Genomic DNA, 21,066 nt, shown 5'->3' with positions numbered 1-21,066 from the left:
GCAGTTTATTCCAGGGATCCAGAATCAACTTGCAGACAATCTCTCTCAAGATCACCAACAAATCCACGAATGGGAAATTCACCCCCAAGTTCTAAACACTTACTTCAGACTCTGGGGAAGACCTCAAATAGACTTGTTTGCAACAAGAGAGAACGCAAAATGCCAAAATTTCGCATCCAGATACCCACACAGGCAGTCCCAAGGCAATGCCCTATGGATGAACTGGTCAGGGATATTTGCCTACGCTTTTCCTCCTCTCCCTCTCCTTCCTTATCTGGTAAACAAATTGAGTCAAAACAAACTCAAACTCATTTTAATAGCACCAACTTGGGCAAGGCAACCCTGGTACACAACACTGCTAGACCTATCAGTAGTACCCCACATCAAATTGCCCAACAGGCCGGATCTGTTAACACAACACAACCGACAGATCAGACATCCAGACCCAGCATCGCTGAATCTAGCAATCTGGCTCCTGAAATCATAGAATTCGGACACTTACAACTTACCCAAGAATGTATGGAAGTCATAAAGCAAGCCAGAAGGCCGTCCACTAGGCACTGCTATGCAAGTAAATGGAAGAGGTTTGTCTGTTACTGCCATCATAATCAGATCCTACCTATACACGCAACTCCAAAGGATGTAGTGGGCTACTTGCTGCACTTACAGAAATCTAGTCTAGCCTTCTCTTCCATTAAAATACACCTTGCGGCAATATCTGCATACCTGCAGACTACCTATTCAACTTCCCTATATAGGATACCAGTCATTAAAGCATTCATGGAAGGGCTTAAAAGAATTATACCACCAAGAACACCACCTGTTCCTTCATGGAACTTAAATGTTGTCTTAACAAGACTCATGGGTCCACCTTTTGAACCCATGCATTCTTGCGAAATACAGTTCCTCACCTGGAAGGTTGCATTTCTCATCGCCATTACATCTCTAAGAAGAGTAAGCGAAATTCAGGCGTTTACAATACAAGAACCTTTTATACAACTACACAAAAATAAAGTCGTCCTAAGGACTAATCCTAAATTTTAACCAAAGGTTATTTCACCGTTCCACCTAAATCAAACAGTGGAACTACCAGTGTTCTTCCCACAGCCACATTCCGTAGCTGAGAGGGCACTACATACATTAGATGTCAAAAGAGCATTAATGTACTACATTGACAGAACGAAAAACATCAGAAAGACTAAACAACTATTTATTGCATTCCTAAAACCTCATGCAGGAAACCCAATATCAAAACAAGGTATAGCCAGATGGATAGTTAAATGCATCCAAATCTGCTACCTTAAAGCAAAACGACAACTGCCCATTACACCAAGGGCACACTCAACCAGAAAAAAAGGTGCTACCATGGCCTTTCTAGGAAACATCCCAATGCAAGAAATATGTAGAGCAGCCACATGGTCTACGCCACACACGTTCACCAAGCACTACTGTGTAGACGTGCTATCCGCACAGCAAGCCACAGTAGGTCAAGCCGTGTTAAGGACGTTATTTCAAACCACTTCCATTCCTACAGGCTGAACCACCGCTTGTGGGGAGATAACTGCTTACTAGTCTATGCAGAACATGTGTATCTACAGCGACAGATGCCATTGAACTGAAAATGTCACTTACCCAGTGTACATCTGTTCGTGGCATCAGTCTCTGGAGATTCACATGTGCCCACCCACCTCCCCGGGAGCCTGTATCAATTAGGAAGTTAGCTTCAACTTTGTATATTTGTATATATATTATTTTAGCCTTAAATAGGTACATACTTAGTCACTCCATTGCATGGGCACTATTACTACAATACAACTCCTACCTCACCCTCTGCGGGGAAAACAATCGAAGATGGAGTCGACGCCCATGCGCAATGGAGACAGAAGGAGGAGTCACTCGGTCCCGTGACTCGAAAGACTTCTTCGAAGAAAAACAACTTGTAACACTCCGACCCAACACCAGATGGCGAGCTATGCAGAACATGTGAATCTCCAGCGACTGATGCCACGAACAGATGTACACTGGGTAAGTGACATTTTCATTTCTATACAAAAACCTAATGGCTGGAATTGTCTGAGTGTGTGTTCCTCATTTATTGCCTGTGTGTATGTACAACAAATGCTTAACACTACGCCTTTGATAAGCTTACTGCTCGACCACACTACCACAAAATAGAGCATTAGTATTATCTCTTTTTGCCACTATCTTACCTCTAAGGGGAACCCTTGGACTCTGTGCATACTATTCCTTACTTTGAAATAGTGCATACAGAGCCAACTTCCTACACACAGTCTCCTGCGTGGTTCTCCGGCAGTGTGGGATCCTCTTTTGTAGTGCTGCGTGGACGACGACTGCAACTTCTGGGTCCCTGTCCTGTGAGACTCCTGCAGGTGCTTCCTCTGCTCCTGTGGATTCTCTGCAATGTTGAGGGTCCCCTGCGACTCTCCCTCCTGGGTTTAGTCCTCCTGGGCCTTACTGTTCCCTGGCAGCACAGCTTTGCCAAAGCTTGTTGGTGGAATTCCTGCACCGACACCCGTCTGCAATCTTCACTACATTTATTGAAAAATGCACAGAGTGCATCTTAGAGATGCCCCCGTAAACCAGTCCGACTCCTAGTGTTAGGCTGACCAGTTCCTGCCAGCCTGCCACAACCAGAGGGGTTTCTGGCCACATGGGGTGAGTGCCTTCGTCACTCTGTGGCCAGGAACAAAGCCTGCACTGGGTGGAGGTGCTTCTCACCTCCCCCTGCAGGAACTGTAACACCTGGTGGTGAGCCTCAAAGGCTCATGCCTGTTGTTACAGCGCCACAGGGCTTTCCAGCTAGTGGAGATGCCCTCCCCAACGGACACAGCCCCCACTTTTGGCGGCAAGTCCGGAGAAGATAGTGAGGAAAACAAGGAGGAGTCACCCACCAGTCAGGACAGCCCCTAAGGTATCATGAGCTGAGGTCACCCTTGCCTTAAGAAATCCTCCATCTTGTTTTGGAGGATTCCCCCAATAGGAATAGGGATGTGCCCCCCCCTCCCCCCCTCAGGCACGAGGCACAAAGAGGGTGTAGCGCCCTCCAGGACAGTAGCCATTGGCTACTGCCCACATACCTAAACACACCCCTAAATTGAGTATATAGGGATGACCCTGAACCCAGGAAATCAGATTCCTGCAACCTGAAGAAAGAAGAAGGACTGCTGCCCTGAAAGCCCGGCAGAGACGACAGAGACAACAACTGACTTGGCCCCAGCCCTACTGGCCTGTCTCCAGACTCGCATCCAGCGGGACCAGAGACCTCTGAGGACTCAGAGGACTGACCTGCACCTAAAGGACCAAGAAACTCCCGAGAACAGCGGCTCTGTCCAAATCTACAATAAAGAAACTAACTTTAGAGAGACTCCAACATCCCGCCAGAAGCGTGAGTCTTCACATTCTGCACCCGACTCGAGTTCAGGACATCCAACACCGCAGAGAGGACTCCCAGGCAACTCCAACAATGTGGACACCCTGAGTCGACCTCCCTGCACCCCAACGGCGACGTCTGCAGAGAGGATCCAGAGGCTCCCCCTGACCGCAACTGCCTGGTAAAAAAGGAACCCGACGCCTGGACCAAGCACTGCACCTGCAGCCCCCTAGACCGAGAGGAACCACCTACCAGTGCAGGAGTGACCAGCAGGCGGCCCTCATCCTAGCCCAGTCGGTGGCTGGCGCGAGAAGCCCCCACTGTGCCCTCCCTGCATCGCCAGAGTGACCCCCGGGTCCCTCCATTACTTTCAACGACAAATCTGACACTTACTTTGCACACTGCACCCAGCCACCCCTGTGTATCTTACCCCAGTGCTCTACAAAACCTCCCCTGGTCTGTTCCCTGAGGACGCAGGTACTTACCTGCTAGCAGACTGGAACCAGAGCACCCCTATTCTCCATAGGCGCCTATGTTGTTTGGGCCCTCCTTTGACCTCTGCACCTGACTGACCCTGTGTTGCTGGTGCTGAGGGCTTGGGGTTGCCTTGAACCCCCAACGGTGGGCTGCCTATACCCAGGAGACTGAACCTGTAAGTGCTTTACTTACCTGAGAAACTAACCAATACCCAGGAACTGTCCACTTTTAAAATAGCTTATTGCCACTTTAACCCAAACTGTTTTAAATCAAAGTTCTATACTTACCTGTGTGAAGTACATTACAATTTATGTACTTACCTAAATTCTGAATCTTGTGGTTCTAAAATAAATTAAGAAAATAATATTTTTCTATATAAAAACCTATTGGCCTGGGGTTAAGTCTTTGAGTCCTCAATTATTGCGTGTTTGTGTACAACAAATGCTTAACACTACCCTCTGATACGCCTACTGCTCGACCACACTACCACAAAATAGAGCATTATTATTTAATTCTGCCAGTATCAACCTCTAAGGGGAACCCTTGGACTCTGTGCACACTATCTCTCACTTTGAGATAGTATATACAGAGCCAACATCCTACAGGTAGGGCATGTACTGATGTGTTTTACATGACTTTACAGTGAAATACTGCCAAATTCGGGTTTCACTGTTGCAAGGCCTATCTCTCTCATAGGGTAACACGGGGACTGCCTTTAAATATCTTTTATGTGCAGTTTCCCATTGGGAGCAGATAGAGATTTGGAGTTTGGGTTCTCTGTACTCGCAATTTAAAAATACACCTTTTGGTAAAGTTGTTTTTTAGATTGTCAGTTTGAAAATGCCACTTTTAGAAAGTGGGCATTTTCTTGCTTCAACCATTCTGTGTCTCTGCCTGCTTGTGTGTTTCAAGTCTGGGTCAGGCTGACAGTTGGGCTGTTGTGAGTTCTCTCTAGACAGTGACACAAAGGGAGCAGGGCTACAGCCTGCATTTCCTGATGAGTCCCCTGGGCTAGATTGGGGAGGGAGGAGCTGACACACCTGAAAGGTCTGTGCCTGTCCTCACACAATGCAGTCTCTGGCCCTCTGGAGTATGTCTGGGGCCAGGCCTGGGCAAGGCAGGATCTTGTGAACAACAGAAACTTTCCTTTGAACTTTGCCTACTTCAAAGGCAGAAAGGAGTATAAGTAGTGGACCTAAATCCCCAGATTTTTAGAACACTTCTGGATCATGAGGAACTTCTACCAAGGAGAAGAGCCAGAGGAGGAGTACTGTCCAATTTGTTGTGTGCGTGCTTTAGTGGGTTGGCCTGAAGTTGCTGCTTCTGTCTTAAAGAGGATAAAGACTGAACCTTGCTATGTATCCTGCTTGTGAAGATTTTCCAGCGACTTGAAGTAGAGCTTGCCTCCTGTTGGAAGTCTCAGGGATATCAAAGACTTAAGCTTCATCTGCCTACAGAACTGCGAACTATGTGTTTTGTGCAGCAACAGAAGGAAAACCACTGTGACGCAGTCAATGACGCCACTGCCTGCACCGTGACCTGTCTGTGCAATACAGAGACGTGACCAACGTCACACCGCAACCCTGGTCTTACCAACACTGCCACCTAATGCCGTCATAAAGCCGCTGCTTGCACTGTGATCTGTGGGCCCCACACTCCCCATCCCCTTGCTCACACCACATCCTTGGCATCCCTGATGACGATGCTCCACGCTCACACCGCGTCCTTGGCATCCCTGATGATGACGTTCCACGCTAACACTGAAGCTGCTACCTGCACCGTGGCCTGAGGACACTGCTCGTGAGGTACACAATGCACCGTCTCGTCCCTCACCGCAGCTCTAGTTCCCGAACACCAGCACAATCTCCAGTGTCGTCAACAGACACCCCTGTGTGCACGTTGACCCGTAGGCACTGCATGGAGCCTGCACCCCTGCCCTGGGCCTGCAGACGACAGCGCTTCTGTAACAATGGCGCCACTGCCTGCACTGTGACCTGGAACCACCGCAGGTTGCACCGCCCCGCTTCACACTGCAGCCCTGGTCTCACCGATGCTGCATAATGCTGTTACTGAGTCACCACCCGCACCGTGACCTGTGGGCACCGCACGTTGCATCATCCTGCTTTGCACTGCAGCCCGACACCATCCATACCAGCACTCCTGACTTAGTCATCAGCCCAGAGTGTGATCTGCAACGCATTGGACTTCAAGGGCTCGACGACCCCCACACCGGCCTCCAGAACGGACGCCAGTGGCGCTGCACTCTGGATATCATCGCGAGGATCACGTCGCCCTACATTTCCAAGGTACTGTTTGCGGGTCTTCTCAACACCATAGCTGGCCCGCGCCACAACGGCCTGCCTGAACTGTTGGATTTGTTGTTCATGATGCTGTGTTAACCACAAACGGAATTATTGACTTCAAGGAACTGTATTTTCAAGTTAATTGTTGCAAAATTCATATCTTTTTTAATGTATGGATTTATTTTCTCGTTTTTTGTCTTGTTTCACGCAATATTGGCTATTTTTCTAAAACTGGTGTGGTGTTTTTTTGTAGTGTTTTCACTGTGTTACTGTGTGTTATATACAAATACTTTACATATTGCTTCTTAGATAAGCCTAACTGCTCGTGCCAAGATACCAAGTGGTGGAGCAGGGGTTATCTGAGCTGGGTATCTTCCTTATCCTGATTAAAGTGAGGGTCCCTAGTTGGACAGGGTGCAAACCGACTGCCAACTAGAGACCTTATTTCTAACAAGGACAGTATCAATAGTTGAAGAAACTCACCTCTACCAGAAGGGGCAGTCTCTGACATTGAGGCCTGTGGGGAAAATACTGGGAACAATGGACTCCTGCATGCCTCTTATACCATATGCATGGCTACATATGAGACCAATTCAGGAATGGAATCAAAGCCAATGGTCACAAGCCACAGGGTGTTGAGAAGATCTAGTGGTTGTCACACAGAGTATAGGAGGAGATGTGGAACAGATCATTTAACAACGGGAAGACCTTTTTATACAAATAATTCCAACAGTACCAAATACTATGGACACCTCTCATATGGGGTGGGAAACCCCTATAGACTGACTCCAGGTCAGGGGAATATGGAAGGAACAGGAAGCAGTACAACATATAAATGTACTGGAGCTAAAGACAGTGTTCCTAGCCTTAAAATCCTTTCAGAAAGAGCTGTGGGGAAAACGTCTACCAGTTCAGACAGAACAATGTGTGGTACTGTCTGTCTCAGCAAGCAGGTAGGAAAGCAATCCTTTGTTCTGTAAGACTAGCTCAGGAAATCTGGATATGGGCTTTTTAGAGACAAACATAACAGCAAAACATGTTCCAGGGAAAGAAGGTGTTGAAGCAGGCAAGCTAAGCAGACAAGCGTCCTTCCACCATGAGTAGGAACTCAGTCAATCGGTACTCAAAAAGATATTCAAGCAATATGGAACACCAGAAATAGATCTAGTAGCAACTCCTAAGAAAACAAAATGCCAATTCTTTACGTCCAGACATCCACACCAACAGGAAATGCTGTCAAAAGACTGGTCAGGGACATTTTCTTACGCTTCCTCCATCCACACCCCCAATCCTCAGTGAAGCAAGAACATCTATAGCAAGAAAATACTACATAACTATATGTGAAAGGTACTCGAGGTGGTGCCAAAAACAAGGCTTATTAAAGAACAATACAAAGTATACAAGTCCTAAAATTACCTCACATACCTACTAGTTTGCAAACCAACGTATGTCTAACTAAAGGCACATTTAGCAGGCAGCAGCAGTTGCCTGCACATGAGGTCATATTGATAGAAGTGTTCTTAAAAACACTTGTAATCAAGAGATTTCTGCAAGATGCAAAAAAGATAGCACTGACCTAGAAGGGAGCTGGCACCTACTTGGAACTTTCATCTGGAATGAACACAATTAATGCGGAAAGCGTGTGAGCCTTTACATAAGGCCTCTCTAAAAATTATCACATTGAAGATGCCTTTCTTATCGCAACCACATCTCTTCGAAAAGTAGGTGAATTAAAGACACTCAGAATCCAAGGACCATACTTCCAAATACACAGGGACAGAATAGTCATGAGGACAGATCCACAATTCCTACACAAGTTAATCTTGTATGTTCACATAAATCAAACAATTCAAATACCAAGTTTTTTTCCAAGAAAGCTAAAACCAAGTGGAACGAGTGTTACACACACTAGACCAAGAATAGTGATAATGAACTACATGGAGAAACCAAAGCCAATCAGAAAGGAAAAGAGCAACTATTTGTGTTATTCGCAGATAATAACATGGGAAAACCAGTCATAGATGGAATATGAAAACCATCCAACTGTTCCAAACAATTGCAGGTATACAACTACAATCCAAAGGCACACCCTACTTGCAAAAAGGAAGCAACAATAGCCTTTCTAGCAAATATACCATTGCAGGATATTTCCATGGCAGCAAATCTGGTCATCAATGCACATGTTGACAAAACATTATTGTATAGTCATTCAAATCAACAAGGAAGCTCAAGTGAGACAAAAGGTATTAAAACATGTATTCACAAACTCAAGCTCATCTTCAATCCAACCACAACAAAAATTACAAATAAAAACACTATAAAATCATTGCACAGCATGTGAATCCAGAAAAGATTCATGCTGCAAAACGAAATGGTATCCTACATGCAGGAGTAGCTTTGCAGCTTGAAGAACTTTCTGGACTCACCGGCGACCCACATACGTCCTCAGAAGCTGGGTGAGCAAAGGGGAAAAAAAAAAAAAGTCTGAAGATGACGGTGTGGAAACTTCCAGGGAGGGTTTTGGGCCAAGTCCTCAGACCTATTAGTTAAAAGACAAAATGAGTCCACATCTGGAATGCATGTTGGACCCTTATTTGTGATTGTCTGGCCTCTTAGCATCTTTCCCCCCCCAAAAAAAACTCTTTCAAAGGAGACCTAAATCATACTTTACTTATTACCCTGTAGGCTACTGAGATTCCTTTTGCCTGCTTCTCTGTCGGATCATATGCAAAATTGCCTCTTTTCTACCATAGAGAATTTATTTGATTATTGAAAATACTTGTTGAAGCATTAGTGTGCTAATTTAGTCACCTAAATAATTAAATAAATATTCATTTCCTGCCACAGTAGAGTTGTCCCTCCTGCTGGATCTTTGTCTTCAGGGCCTGACACCAAAACCTAGGAGAGCTATGTTTAATTTTCCAGTTGAAAGGGGGATTTGGGCTTTCTCTTGTGTGATCAGCTGTCTTTCTGCTCAATGAATGTATATTTGGAGAGCCGAAAGTCTAGGAGATTTCAAAGGTTCAGTACCTATAGGACTTCTTTTAAGTGATTGGCTGATGGGGATGAAGTGAATGACCTGCATTCCACTGTAACTCATTTTATGAGAATCATCTAGCATCAAATAAAAAATGTTTATGCAAATGTTGTAAGGCTTAGAAACTACTAGTATTTGTTAACCTCATGTGAAAGAATGTCATCTTTAATTACACTTGCGGCCCTGCACACTAGTATCCCGATAGTGTTGGATATTCTCCAGTTAGTTAACTAGACATCATAAGACAGGCACTTCTCCATGAATTATAGAAAAAGCACTTTAATATATAAGGGTCTGTTTTCCTACACTGGGAAGTCTTCCTGTTGATAGTCACAGTTCTCCTACATTGTACTTTCCATAGATAAACATTCCTTAACTATTCACCTTTTTCAGACTATGAAGTACTTGTGAATTTTTTGTATGGTTTGGGTTACCTCTCCAGAAAATACTTAATGAGATTTTGACCTCAAAAGGAGTCCTGGCTAGGAAGATGGTGAGAAACATTTAGAGTTAATGGCAGTTTAGTTGCAGCAGGTTCTAATGCACCAGCATCCTCTTTGACATCTGCTGCAACCTACCATCCTCTAATATAGATTCCAACACAAGTCCTCACTGTTCTTCTGGATCAGAACTAAGACAAGGAGACTTTTATAAATTTTTTCATCTTATTGGGTGGCATGAAAATGGGTCTGGATACCCTTACAGTGTTTTACATCTAAGTAGTCAATGATTTTATGGACAACTTTGGTTTCTCTCAGATATTCTGTCACTCTCCCACCTGATTATCGGACAAAGGCTCTGCCACAAATTAATCTTAGATCGCTTCTCAACCTGTTGTGTCAAAGCAATATCCTCCAGACAGTTCACCACCTTGTATGTCATACCTCTTAACTATCTGCACCAAAATCACACATGTGGAGACCTACATTGGTCTGCATTGTCACCAACTCCATACAGTGTCTTTATTATATTCCTCAAAATCATTTTCAACATGGGGTTTGAGGTGTAATGATGCTGCTCAGATCCAAAGATCTGAAGGGTAGTTGCCAAGCCATGGATGACTTAAAATATCTCCAAAGAACAAATTACTTATCTTCAGTATCGTTCTTTCTTGTGGATTATCTAACCACAGATTCCTCACTTTAGATTACTCCTCAAGGGCCATACTGGATCCAGAAAACCTCTTCCTTTGCAGTGCTCCCATAGGCCACTAGTTGGGAGTCATTCGGTCCATGCTGACACCACATTGCCCAGAAGTGACAGAGCGTAACAGCATATAAGCCCCACCGCAGCGCTCTGATGTCCGTTTTATTTCCCTATCCAAGGCCTCAGAAACAGAGCATGATCAGTTAAGTGTGTTGAGTACTATCTGGGTGCCTTTTTAGACCACTTCACAGAGTGGGTAGGTGGGAGGTTGATTAAGGGAATCTGTAGTGAGAGGTTCCAACAGAAAGAGTGTTAGCGAAGTTAAGTAACATAATTCTGATAAATACTTTTAGGTGCAGATTCTCTACCTTAGAGTAGATTTGAAAGCAATGCTCCCATTCCACATGGAGGGTCTGTGGAGTGGGAAGATCAGGGATGGTGGCTCCACTAAGGCAGAGGAGCACTGCCCCCACTGGATTGTTGGTAAAGGAAAAATAAAATGATGATAACGCTACATTATTATCTTTTTATTTTTCTTGGGAGGCGGGGCAGGCGTGGCTGGGCCCGAGGGAGGGGGGCGGCCAGAGGAGGACTATGTGCGCACACACACTGCGCATGTCTGTTTGACCGGCCGTATTGGGCCGGCAAAAAAGACATGCGCACTTTGTATGTTCTCCACCCGGCTGTATGGCACAGCTGGGTGGAGAACATGCCCATGCTCCCATTCCTAGTCTGTAAGGCAAAGCAGGCCACTCAGACCAATTGCAACACTGCTGTTGCTGATGTATTGCTCCTGTTTTTGGCTAGGAAGAGGACGAAGACGGAGGGGGGAGGCAAATGCACCTCCACCAGAGGTAAGCTTTTTGTTGTATTTTTGATTTCACCCCGTCCCCCCAACCACACCATCCTCCACTCCCTCCCACCTGACCACCCCAGTTGAGTGGTAGCCACCACTGGGGCTGTCCAAAGAATTCTTCCAGAACCTAGCTAGCAAAATGCCCTTTCTACCAGACCTGGGTGCCAAGGCAACAGTTTTTCATTAATATATGCACTTACACTCATGTCGTAGCCTGGAAGATGTTAAGAACAGGCCCTCTGCATACCAAAGCAGTGGTAGCAGCCTTAGCCCTAATGGAATTGGCTTTCAGACCTTCAGAAGGCCACTTCTTGGCTATAGGATAGCAGATATTAATGCAGAGGGCTATCCTCCTCAACAAGGTCGTTTTCTGCTCTGCCTTCCCTTTCTTTGCTTCAGAGAAGCGCACAAAAAGCTGATCACCCTCTAGATTTTTGGTATGATCAATGAAAAAGCATAAGGCATTTTGGGATTCTGTCTGTGGAGCCTCTCCCCCTCTTTCAAAAGGTTAAGGGGATCAAAGAACACTGGTAGAGTGATGCATTGCCTAATGTAGAAGGGGTTGCAACTTTTGGTAAGAATGCCTCTCGTCAGAACCCTCTTGTCCTTAAAAAAAAAAAAAAAAAACGTGGCAGAGGACGGTTGCACTGAAAGTGCCTTAAGTTCACCCATGCAATGAGTTGACATAATTGCTATGAAGAAGATGGGATTTAAGGTCAGGAGACACAGAGAGAAGCTATGTATCGGCTTGAATGGCATATAACATCAGACCAGCTTAAGGTTCCACTGTGGCATCACAAGTGGTTTCTGAGAATATCTGTGCCAAACAATGAATACATCTCATCAATATTTGTGATCTGAACAAGGACAGCTGGTCAAGTAAAAAAAAAAATACAAAAAAAAGAAGCCAAAAGCGCTGACATATAAATTAATGTTGCCCATGGCAGGGCCTTGCAGGGCCAAAGAATAAACAAACTGGTGTCAAACAGCTTTGCTTCTCATGAGTAAGTATTGCAAATCTCCCAGTGCCCATCGTAAATTAATTTTGTGGTTGCAAGTATGATTGCTACCAATTCAGGTGGCAGATACAATGCAGCAAATTTCTGCCAGCCCAAGCTCCATGCATGCAGGTATATATTGTACAGATTTGGGTGGAGGACCCTGCCCTGTTATTGATATAGGAGGTCCTTGGTAAGTAGCAGCCTGATTGGAAGATACATTTTCATGCTCAGATGGTTTAGATACCTCACTCTCCTGGCTTGATCCAGAGCCACTAGTATGATTTGAGTCTAGTTGGCAGGGATTGGCAAGTCATACAGGAGTCCTGTGTCCCTTTGCAGCTGGACTGCTTCGCCTAACTTGTTTTTGTGGAAACTCTGCACATTCTCGACGATCAGTAAAACATGTAGCTAGGGTTCCCCCCAGCTGTTGGAGGATGTCGTGCTCCACTACAGGATGGTGCCACTCATGATCTGACAGGTGCTGTTTGCTCAGTTAGTCATCTGTCATTCAGAGACCCTGCTAGGTGGTTCACAATCTCAAAAGTTACTATGGTTCTCCAACCACTTCCAGAGGCACAGAGCCTCCTGACACAGGACCTAGAACTTTGCCCTGCTCATTGCATTGCCACATTGGGGGGTGGTGTTGTCTGTGAGACCCTGCCACCACCCCTTGATGGATGGCCTGAAGATCAGCACAGAATCCTGTGGAACACATCTATGCGTGGTAGTGAGGGACAACAGCAGACTATCGCCATCCCCAGACAGTCTAGTATCCAGATCGCCATGGATAATGTATTTGACCTCAATCATGAATTGCCTGGGCCTGAGAGACTTTAAGGTCTTCCGAAGTCACTGGCAGGATCTCGCTAGCCATGTCCCAAACAGGCCAAGAAAAGAAACCACATTTATGGAGCGCAGTGCTAAACCAGCAAAGAAAACATGGTTACCAAAGGCATCAATCCCTTGGATTCAATATCTGGAGCAGTGTTAGGAAATTAGTTGGGGTTCACTTTATTGTTTGAGGCTTGTGCAGTGAGACTCTCTGAAGTGGGCTGATTGTTGAGAAAATCTGTCACTGGGACGTCTGGCTATCTGCCTATTCACTGTCAGACAGGAACAAGGTGTCAACCAAGTGACCAGCAAATTATCATTTGCATTATAATGAGGAGTATTTCAGGTTAGTGCCTGGCTCTATGCCCCCTTAACGATCAGAGTTACAAGCTAGATTTGTTAATATACAATACAAGTAAAAACAACACTAAAGGTGGTAATCAGGTAACCAGTCAGTAACTATGGTTGTGCCACCAAATTTATTATCCAATTCTTAATTCATATCTTGAAAATATTTCACTCAGTAACGGCACCCAATACATTGGTAACCAACACGAGTTTCGCTAGTCCTCCCTTTTTTCAAGGCTGGTCAACTGCTTATCCAATTTCTCATTAGGAAGATATAGCCATGATCAATATTTCAACCATAACATTTTAGAAGGTGCACTCTAACAGCATAACTAAAATATGCCTGATTTTAGCTCCAGCTGCTTTCTAAGGTCCTCGTTCTCCCAATCAAGATTAATGCTGTTTTCTCCTCAATTCAATAATACTAATGGTTTTCGACCTGATTATCAACTGCCCTGGGAGCTTGCCATCAGTTTCCTTCTGAAATGCCTGCTCTTTACCAGCTACCTGTTAGCTTTACCATGTTCAATCAATCAATCAGTCAGTCAAAGAGCTTGTAGAGAATGACTGATGACCCTTGATATCCAGGTGTTGAGGATCTGGCTGGCCTCCGTGGAAGAGCTAGGTATTCAGCACCTTTCTAAATTCCATGAGGGAGGGCACTGTGCGCAGGTGGACGGGTAGGAAGATCCAGGTCTTGGCAAGGTAGGAGAAGCAACAGCCTCCACTGTGGCTTTGGTGTTGGTGGGGGGGATGGGGGTGGGCAGAATGCAGGTGTCTGGAGGGTTGGTGGAAGCTGAGGCAGTGGCTGATGCATGATAGTCCCTGGTTGTGGAGGGCCTTGTAAAGCGTGAGTCAGTATCTTGACCTGGCATTCCTTCTGTGTGGGGAGCCAGTGGAGACCCCTGAGGTTGGAGGTGATGCGAGTACATGTGGGTAAGCTGAGGTTGAGCCTGGCTGCTGAGTTATGTATGCTTTGGATTCTCTTGAAGTTGGGTGGTGATTCCGTCCTAGAGGGTGTTTCTGTAGTCCAGCCAGCTGTTGTTGAGGGCCTCAGTGACCCGAGTTTTCGTGGTGTTGACAACTATCAGTTTTAAGATTTTTTGGGAGTATGTGGAGGGTGTGAAAGCAGGCAGAGGAGACCGCGTTGATCTGGTGCTTCATGGTAGGTTTGCAGTCCAGGATGATGCTGAGGTTGTGGATGTGGGTGTGGTTGCGGGTTGGGCGGGCCACTAGGTGTAGTCCGACGATGGGTGTTTTTCCAAAGATCAGCACTTCGGTCTTGTTTGTGTTGAGCTTCAGGCAGTTTGTCCTCATCCAGTCGGCAACTCTTGTCGTGGTGTTGTGGAAGTTGGTTCTGGTGGTGGAGGGGTCCTCGATGATCAAGAGGATGGGCTAGGTATCATCTGCTTAGGATAGGATGTTGAGACCGTGGGATCTGACAAAGTCTCCTGGGGTGTCATATGAGTGTTGTACAGGGTGGAGCTGAGGGATGAGTCTTGGGGATGCAGCAAATGATGCTCTTGATCTCTGATGAGAAGGGTGGGAGGTGGATTCTCTGGGTGAATCCTGTGAGGAAGGCGAAAATTAATTTGAGGGTGTCTTCCTGGAAGCCAACGTGGCAGTTTTTTTTAATGAGGGTGGGGTTGCGATTTGGTGTTGAATGCAGCTGAGAGCTCCAGGAGGATCAGGGCAGCTGTTTCACCACAGTGAGGAGGATTCTAATGTTGTTGGAGTCAGCTAGCAGGGCAGTCTTGGTGCTGTGATTGGTGCGTAAACCAGATTGGGAGGTGCCCAGGTTCTTTTTTTTTTTTTTTTTCTTTTTTTTTTCTTCTTTCTTTCAAGGTGTTTGGTGAGCTGCAGGTTCATGGCCTTCTCGGGGATTTTGGCAGGGAACAGGCGCAGCGCAATACTGCAATAGTTCTTCAGTCGAATGGGGTCGGCGGAGGGGGTCTGACCTCTGTATTTCCATGCATCGGTGAAGGTGGCCATGGTAATAGATGTATTGCGAATGAGGGGAGTTTTCTGCTTATAGCTATGGGCAGCATGGCAGGCAGCTTGTATCCTTATTGGTTAGTGGCCACTTACGGTTCTGCTTATCTTGGACTGCCTGTGGATCACCTATCTTGTGCCATCCTTGTGGCTTGAGTGCTTCTCGTTTGTCTTGATCATGATTCCCCAGCTAGTGGGATTAAAATGTACTGAGCTTGAAAAAAAAAAAAGACAATCTCTATCCTGGAATGATTTGCCTCCACACTTTTGTATTTGGTTACTTTAATCGGTACATGGAGGTGTATATACCCCAAACCTCCCAGTGTACATCTGGAATGGTGCAGGATACCTCAATTTGCCTACAGATGGTAACATTAATCCAGGAACGGCCTATCTACGTCTGGGAGGATGAGGTGGAGGGCAGGTTTTCTGGTTAACTGCTATGTAAAGATTATCCAGCGTGTTTTTGTTTGTCTTATGTGTATGTCCTGAAAATATGGTTTATATCTGACAGTCCTAGAAACATGGTGGAGACCACATACATCAACGTCTCAATGCCTTCCTTTTTATGGACGAGCGCAAGGCGCTCCGTCCCATGCTGTAATCTCTCTTTGGGCTTCCAGCCACACCCATGTCACGTCAGTCACTTTCATTGGTTTGTGGGCTTGCCTTTTAAAATCCGCTTGCTTTCATTTGTGAAAGGCATGCATACGTCATACCTTTTCTGGAGTTTAGCCCACCTACACAGCACCGGTAAACTACTAAAAAAGATACGAGGCTCGATGTTTTCAGCATGATTTCTGGACTACTTTATCTGCTTATTTTCCACGCAGCGCGATCGCACTGCATTTTACATAGCACGATCGCGCTGCATTTTTGTTTCTTTTAATTTGTGTGGCAAGAAAAGTCCGGTTAGGAGTTTACAACGGTAATAGCTCTAACTCGAGCAAATGCGAGACACGTTGCATTGAAAATGCTTGTTCCTTTTGTCCTCTCTTCCTTCCCCTTTCTTGTCTCCTTTCATTCTCTACTTCCATGAAATGCTGCTGGTTAATGTATCGTATTATCTGCCTACTGTTCACTTTCTGAGGCTTTTCTAGAATATTTACTTAATCTCACTGTATTCGGCTTCTCATATATCTTAGATTTCAGATTGAAGCCATTACTGTGTACCATGTCTATGAACTTAAACTCCTCATCCCAAAAACATTGCTGTAGTTGTTTGAAGCAACTAACTAGTGCAGTTTTGTTCCCATTCTTATGAATGCAGATCAATGCTGTCACTAGACAAGAAAAGACAAATGTGAGTAAGCGAAACACCCAATAGGAAGGGAATAAGCAAGTTTGAAGCATGATTATATAGCACCCCCTCACAGGGCCAAAAAGGACACTGTTGTCTCTGTTTTAGAAAGTATTCCATTTAGAACAAGACCAAAGTGTTTTAGAGAGGTGGTGCAGAAAATATTGTCAGTTATTTTTTGGTTGCAGCTGAAAAAAGTCCCAATATTTCCTTCCTTCATCTTTGAGTGCTATTTTTTCTGACTATTGTCTAGCCATTATTTTAATAGGGGCAACTCTTCATTTTCTATCATTTGTATACTTGAATCATTCTCTGTCATCAGATTGGGACTCCCATGTATTTAAATATACCAATAAACTGTATTCTCCATCATTGGATTTTTCATACATTCATAATGCTTGAATCATTCCCCATCGTCGGGCTGTGAATCCCCTGTAAATTTAAATAGCAGTAAGCTTTGTTAAAATGACCTTATGCCTCATCAACAGTGTTTGTTTTGTAGCACATCCACCGAATAAATATGCACAGGCTGGACAACGTGCTATATCAGTATTTGTTCCTTGTATATATGCACAGAAGTGCACTTTTGAGGTAGAAATGGAGTAACTTTACCCGCACCCAATAGAATGAACGTTTCTAACCAGTATTTCATTAATGTTTGTAGAAATTGGAGACATTGCTGGTGTCGCTGATGTTACCATTCGACAATCATACAGACTCATCTACCCACGAGCCCCAGACCTCTTCCCTGCAGACTTCAAATTTGATACCCCAGTTGACAAACTACCACAACTGTAAGATGCTGAGGCTGTGTTCTGCTCAATCCCATTTGCATTTTCCTGTTGTAAAAGTTCTATAAAGTGTTGCTACTGAGCCTTCATCTGGTGGAATTGTTATGTGCATAGGCTGGTGCAAACGGCAACTGCAAGAAACGGCACACATTCCGAAGCAGAAGACTTTTATGTGGCATTTTGTACATACCAGTGAACAGTAGTATTTAAAAATACTGTAGAAAATGTCAATTTCATATTGTACTTTATTTGAATTTCTTTTGTAGCTCTCTAGTATATTGTATTTTGGCAAATACTTGAAAATACACTTGTAATTGCAAAAATAAAACATTTTACAACAATGCGTGGTCCTTTGTCTTCTAAAATTAGGACATGAACAACTTTTTTGTGTTTCTGTCTAATATCTATAACCATCATAGGCAGTTGTTGAAACAGTTCTCAGAACCTTGTAACCAATAAGAGTTTCAAATCTGCATCATTTATTGACTGACTATGCAGAAGGTAATACAATAGATTAGTTCTGCTTCAATTTGTGACAAAATATCTCCATTTGTATAGATAGCAGATAAACACAGATGAAGGTGCAATGTTAATAAACCATTGTTGCATCTTGACGTTTAAAGAATAGTTTAAACTGCCTTTAGATTTGCTGAATCGTTGTCTTCTGATATAACACCTATTCACCAACAGTGATACAATGCAACTTGAACTGGTTTTATCTTTGTTCATGGAATGCAAAATGTTTGGTCCAAGAAAATCTGAGAGGGAAATAGATGGAAGGGACAATACCAAGTTTCTGTTTTGTTGTAGTCTGTTTATTGCCTCTGTTTGAAGGTAGACAGTATACATGTTTTAATAACGTTATTAATCACAGCACCTCATGGTAAGTTCAAGCTTGAAAAGGCAGAGGTTTGGAATAATAGAAGGCTTAAAATGCACAGTTGGGTCTTACTCATTCTTCTAATTGAATATCATGTTTCTAGTTTAGGGTTACACAATTTGAAGAGCAAGCCAAAGGATCTGCCACAATCATCTCCAATCCATCAGTAACCTAATATTTTATCCTGAAATATTAACTTGTTTATTTTACAAGAAGTCATTTAAACAGTAGTGTGAGATTTAGATTTTCTCATTTTAGAGAAGTGTACCCTGCCAACTTTATGCGAGAGAGAGCTTGTTAGGTCAAAATGCAGATCTTGCTTCACACTTTGTGGATGTGGTACAAGGAGCAGGCTTTACCACACAGAAATGTGTAATTGATTTAGGCGGAGTCAGAAACATATCAGTAAAATTCCTAAGTCAGTTTGGAAAAATTGAAAAAAACAATCAAATTTACACAGAAATTATAAACATTCGAATTGAGGGAGCCAAAGATATGAATTTCTAGCTTAAGTCAAGAAGCACCAAGAAAAAATCAAAGTGGAATTCAAAGTCAATGTTTGCAGTTGGTCAGGACCTCAGCACAATTTAGACCACTAGTGATGCAGTTTGGTCAGGTAAGCCTTGGGAAACCACCAATTAAATATTTTACTCTGGGACTTTCAATTTTTCTGTAAGTCAAACTTATCCAGTGGGGCAAGACCGGATGCAGTAGTCTGCAAAGTTTCTAGTAAGTCACATATGTCGAGTCTAGGTTAGCCTTCAGTTTTGATGTCAAGAGATCCCAGTTGGACAAACTTGGATTCTGGTGCCACTTATGTTGCTTCACTTCTTGGATGTCTTTACAACCTTGGCCCCTTATCAAGTAATTTGTTCTTTCTTAGTCATGTTTTTGTTTCTTAGTTGCAGATGGGTAAGGCCCCAGGTTGTAGCAAACAAAAGCTCTGAGATGTCAGATACGTCTTTTCAGATGCCCTGTGGTAACCTTAAAGTGGCCAGTTCAGGTCTTACCTTTCAGTGGGCAACAACTGTTATAAAACCCACTTCCTTGTAGGTGCAGTAAAATGTCTTCCTGGTCCCTCCCACAGCTTCCGGGAAAGGCCTGCTGTGTCCACATATCTCTCCAACCAGGGTTTCCATAGGATTCATTGAATTGTACTCCGAGCTAGTCATCTGGTCCTCTCTCTTGTCCTCTCACACACAGTGGAGCCCTTCAGCACACATTTGTGTCCCTGAGGAAAGATAGCCAGTCAGCCACCTTACCATTCAAGAAAACTTCCAGTCACTGAGTAAAGGTGGGGAGCAGAATACCCCTCAATCCTCTTTTCAGCTAGGTCAAAATAGAATCTTTCATCCTTCTGTGTCTTCACCAGACTAATTATGCTCTGATGAGCAGTGATGGTGTACAATGTTTATCCCGCATGCTAGCCTGTGATAAGTGATCACCCCTGACCTAGTCTCCACATTCCCACTATCCTCCTTTTGCATAATTTCTGGTTGCCTGCCTGTAAACTGTCACAGAAACGTGCTCGAAATAATACAACTCCTTAAGTCCATAGTGGACATCCCATATGAAAATAAGGCGCAAGACCCCTGTACAACCCTGTGTAAGCAGCACACCTTCACCAACTGAGAGCAGAGACAAGTCCAAAAGGGATTCCATGTCCACAGGGTAACATTACACTAGCTCTTGTATAGTGTTAGCATGTGAAAAAGACTACGCCCTCCTTGGCCTTTAGTGATACCATATGGGTTCCTATTCTCCACTCTCAACTGCGACGTTCCATGATGAGTGGCCAAGGATTAATGCTGTCTCAGAAGAAGTTCCATTGTCTTCTGGCAGGATGATCTTTTTACAATTTATCTGGGCTTAATCACTATTGGGAGGGAAACTTAGTAGAACATAACTATTTACTGCTAAAGCTTCCAGGCTTCACAAAGCGTTTTTATAAAGTTAAATTTCTAATATATCTATGAAAATGAACAGTCATTATTGAACTGGGTTTATGATAAAATATAAAAAATAAAACTTTGGATGTTTTCGTTTTTTAATAACCAGAATGTTGTAGAAACAAATTTGTCTTTCCATAGGAACATGCTACAACAGTCTATACAGTGAAAATAGTGCTTAGCTGTTAGTTACTGTAGACACATTATATTTTTAATGTTTTACATGACCTTGGGGATGTAAGACACCCTTGACTTTGACTAAGCTTATTTAAAAAGCCTGAAAGAAGGTCGACATGCTGTGTTAACCATCCGTTTAACGTTATTATTTTGTTAGGGAAGCTAAATATTCTGCGAATGAATTCAGCACTGTGATTCAGGGGTAAATAAGCCACAGTTAAGATCTCTTTCCTGTGAAATATAAGCTCTCAAAACACTGACAGGCATTCCTAAGTTATAAAGAGTACTGCTCAGCGCCCTTCACCTGTTCCTTGCTGGAAGTGCTGTTCATGTTTGGATTAGTCCACGGTATAGCTGTTTGGTAGCTGGATGTCAATAACTGTACTTGACTTATTCCACTTAGGACGGAGTGATCACCGAAAGACAAGAAAGTCTGTCTCCAAGCACCAACAAGACCCTCTCTGCATACTACTCTAATGGATATGAGAATTCATGCAGGATCATGTGACTTGAACAAACCTCTCAAAATACAGCTCCTTAGCATGGTCCCTGCGTAGAGAGGACTTTAGGAGCAGTGCCTTGTTGCT

General features: G+C 44.1%; 1 protein-coding gene across 1 annotated transcript in view; it reads left to right on the top strand.

Annotated features, from left to right (window-relative positions):
* Positions 1 to 17,814, top strand: part of GTF2B (general transcription factor IIB) — a 180,183-nt gene extending 162,369 nt beyond the window's left edge. Inside the window, exon 7 of the mRNA XM_069232309.1 lies at positions 17,347 to 17,814. Coding sequence (XP_069088410.1) covers positions 17,347 to 17,480 — 134 coding nt within the window. The 3' untranslated portion in view covers positions 17,481 to 17,814. The remainder of the gene's footprint in view (positions 1 to 17,346) is intronic.
* The last annotated feature ends 3,252 nt before the right edge of the window (positions 17,815 to 21,066 follow it).

Source organism: Pleurodeles waltl, chromosome 4_2, assembly GCF_031143425.1.
Source record: "Pleurodeles waltl isolate 20211129_DDA chromosome 4_2, aPleWal1.hap1.20221129, whole genome shotgun sequence".
Taxonomy (NCBI): Eukaryota; Metazoa; Chordata; class Amphibia; order Caudata; family Salamandridae; genus Pleurodeles; species Pleurodeles waltl.
Note: the sequence above shows the minus strand (reverse complement) of the source record. Positions and strands in the feature narration are given on the sequence as shown.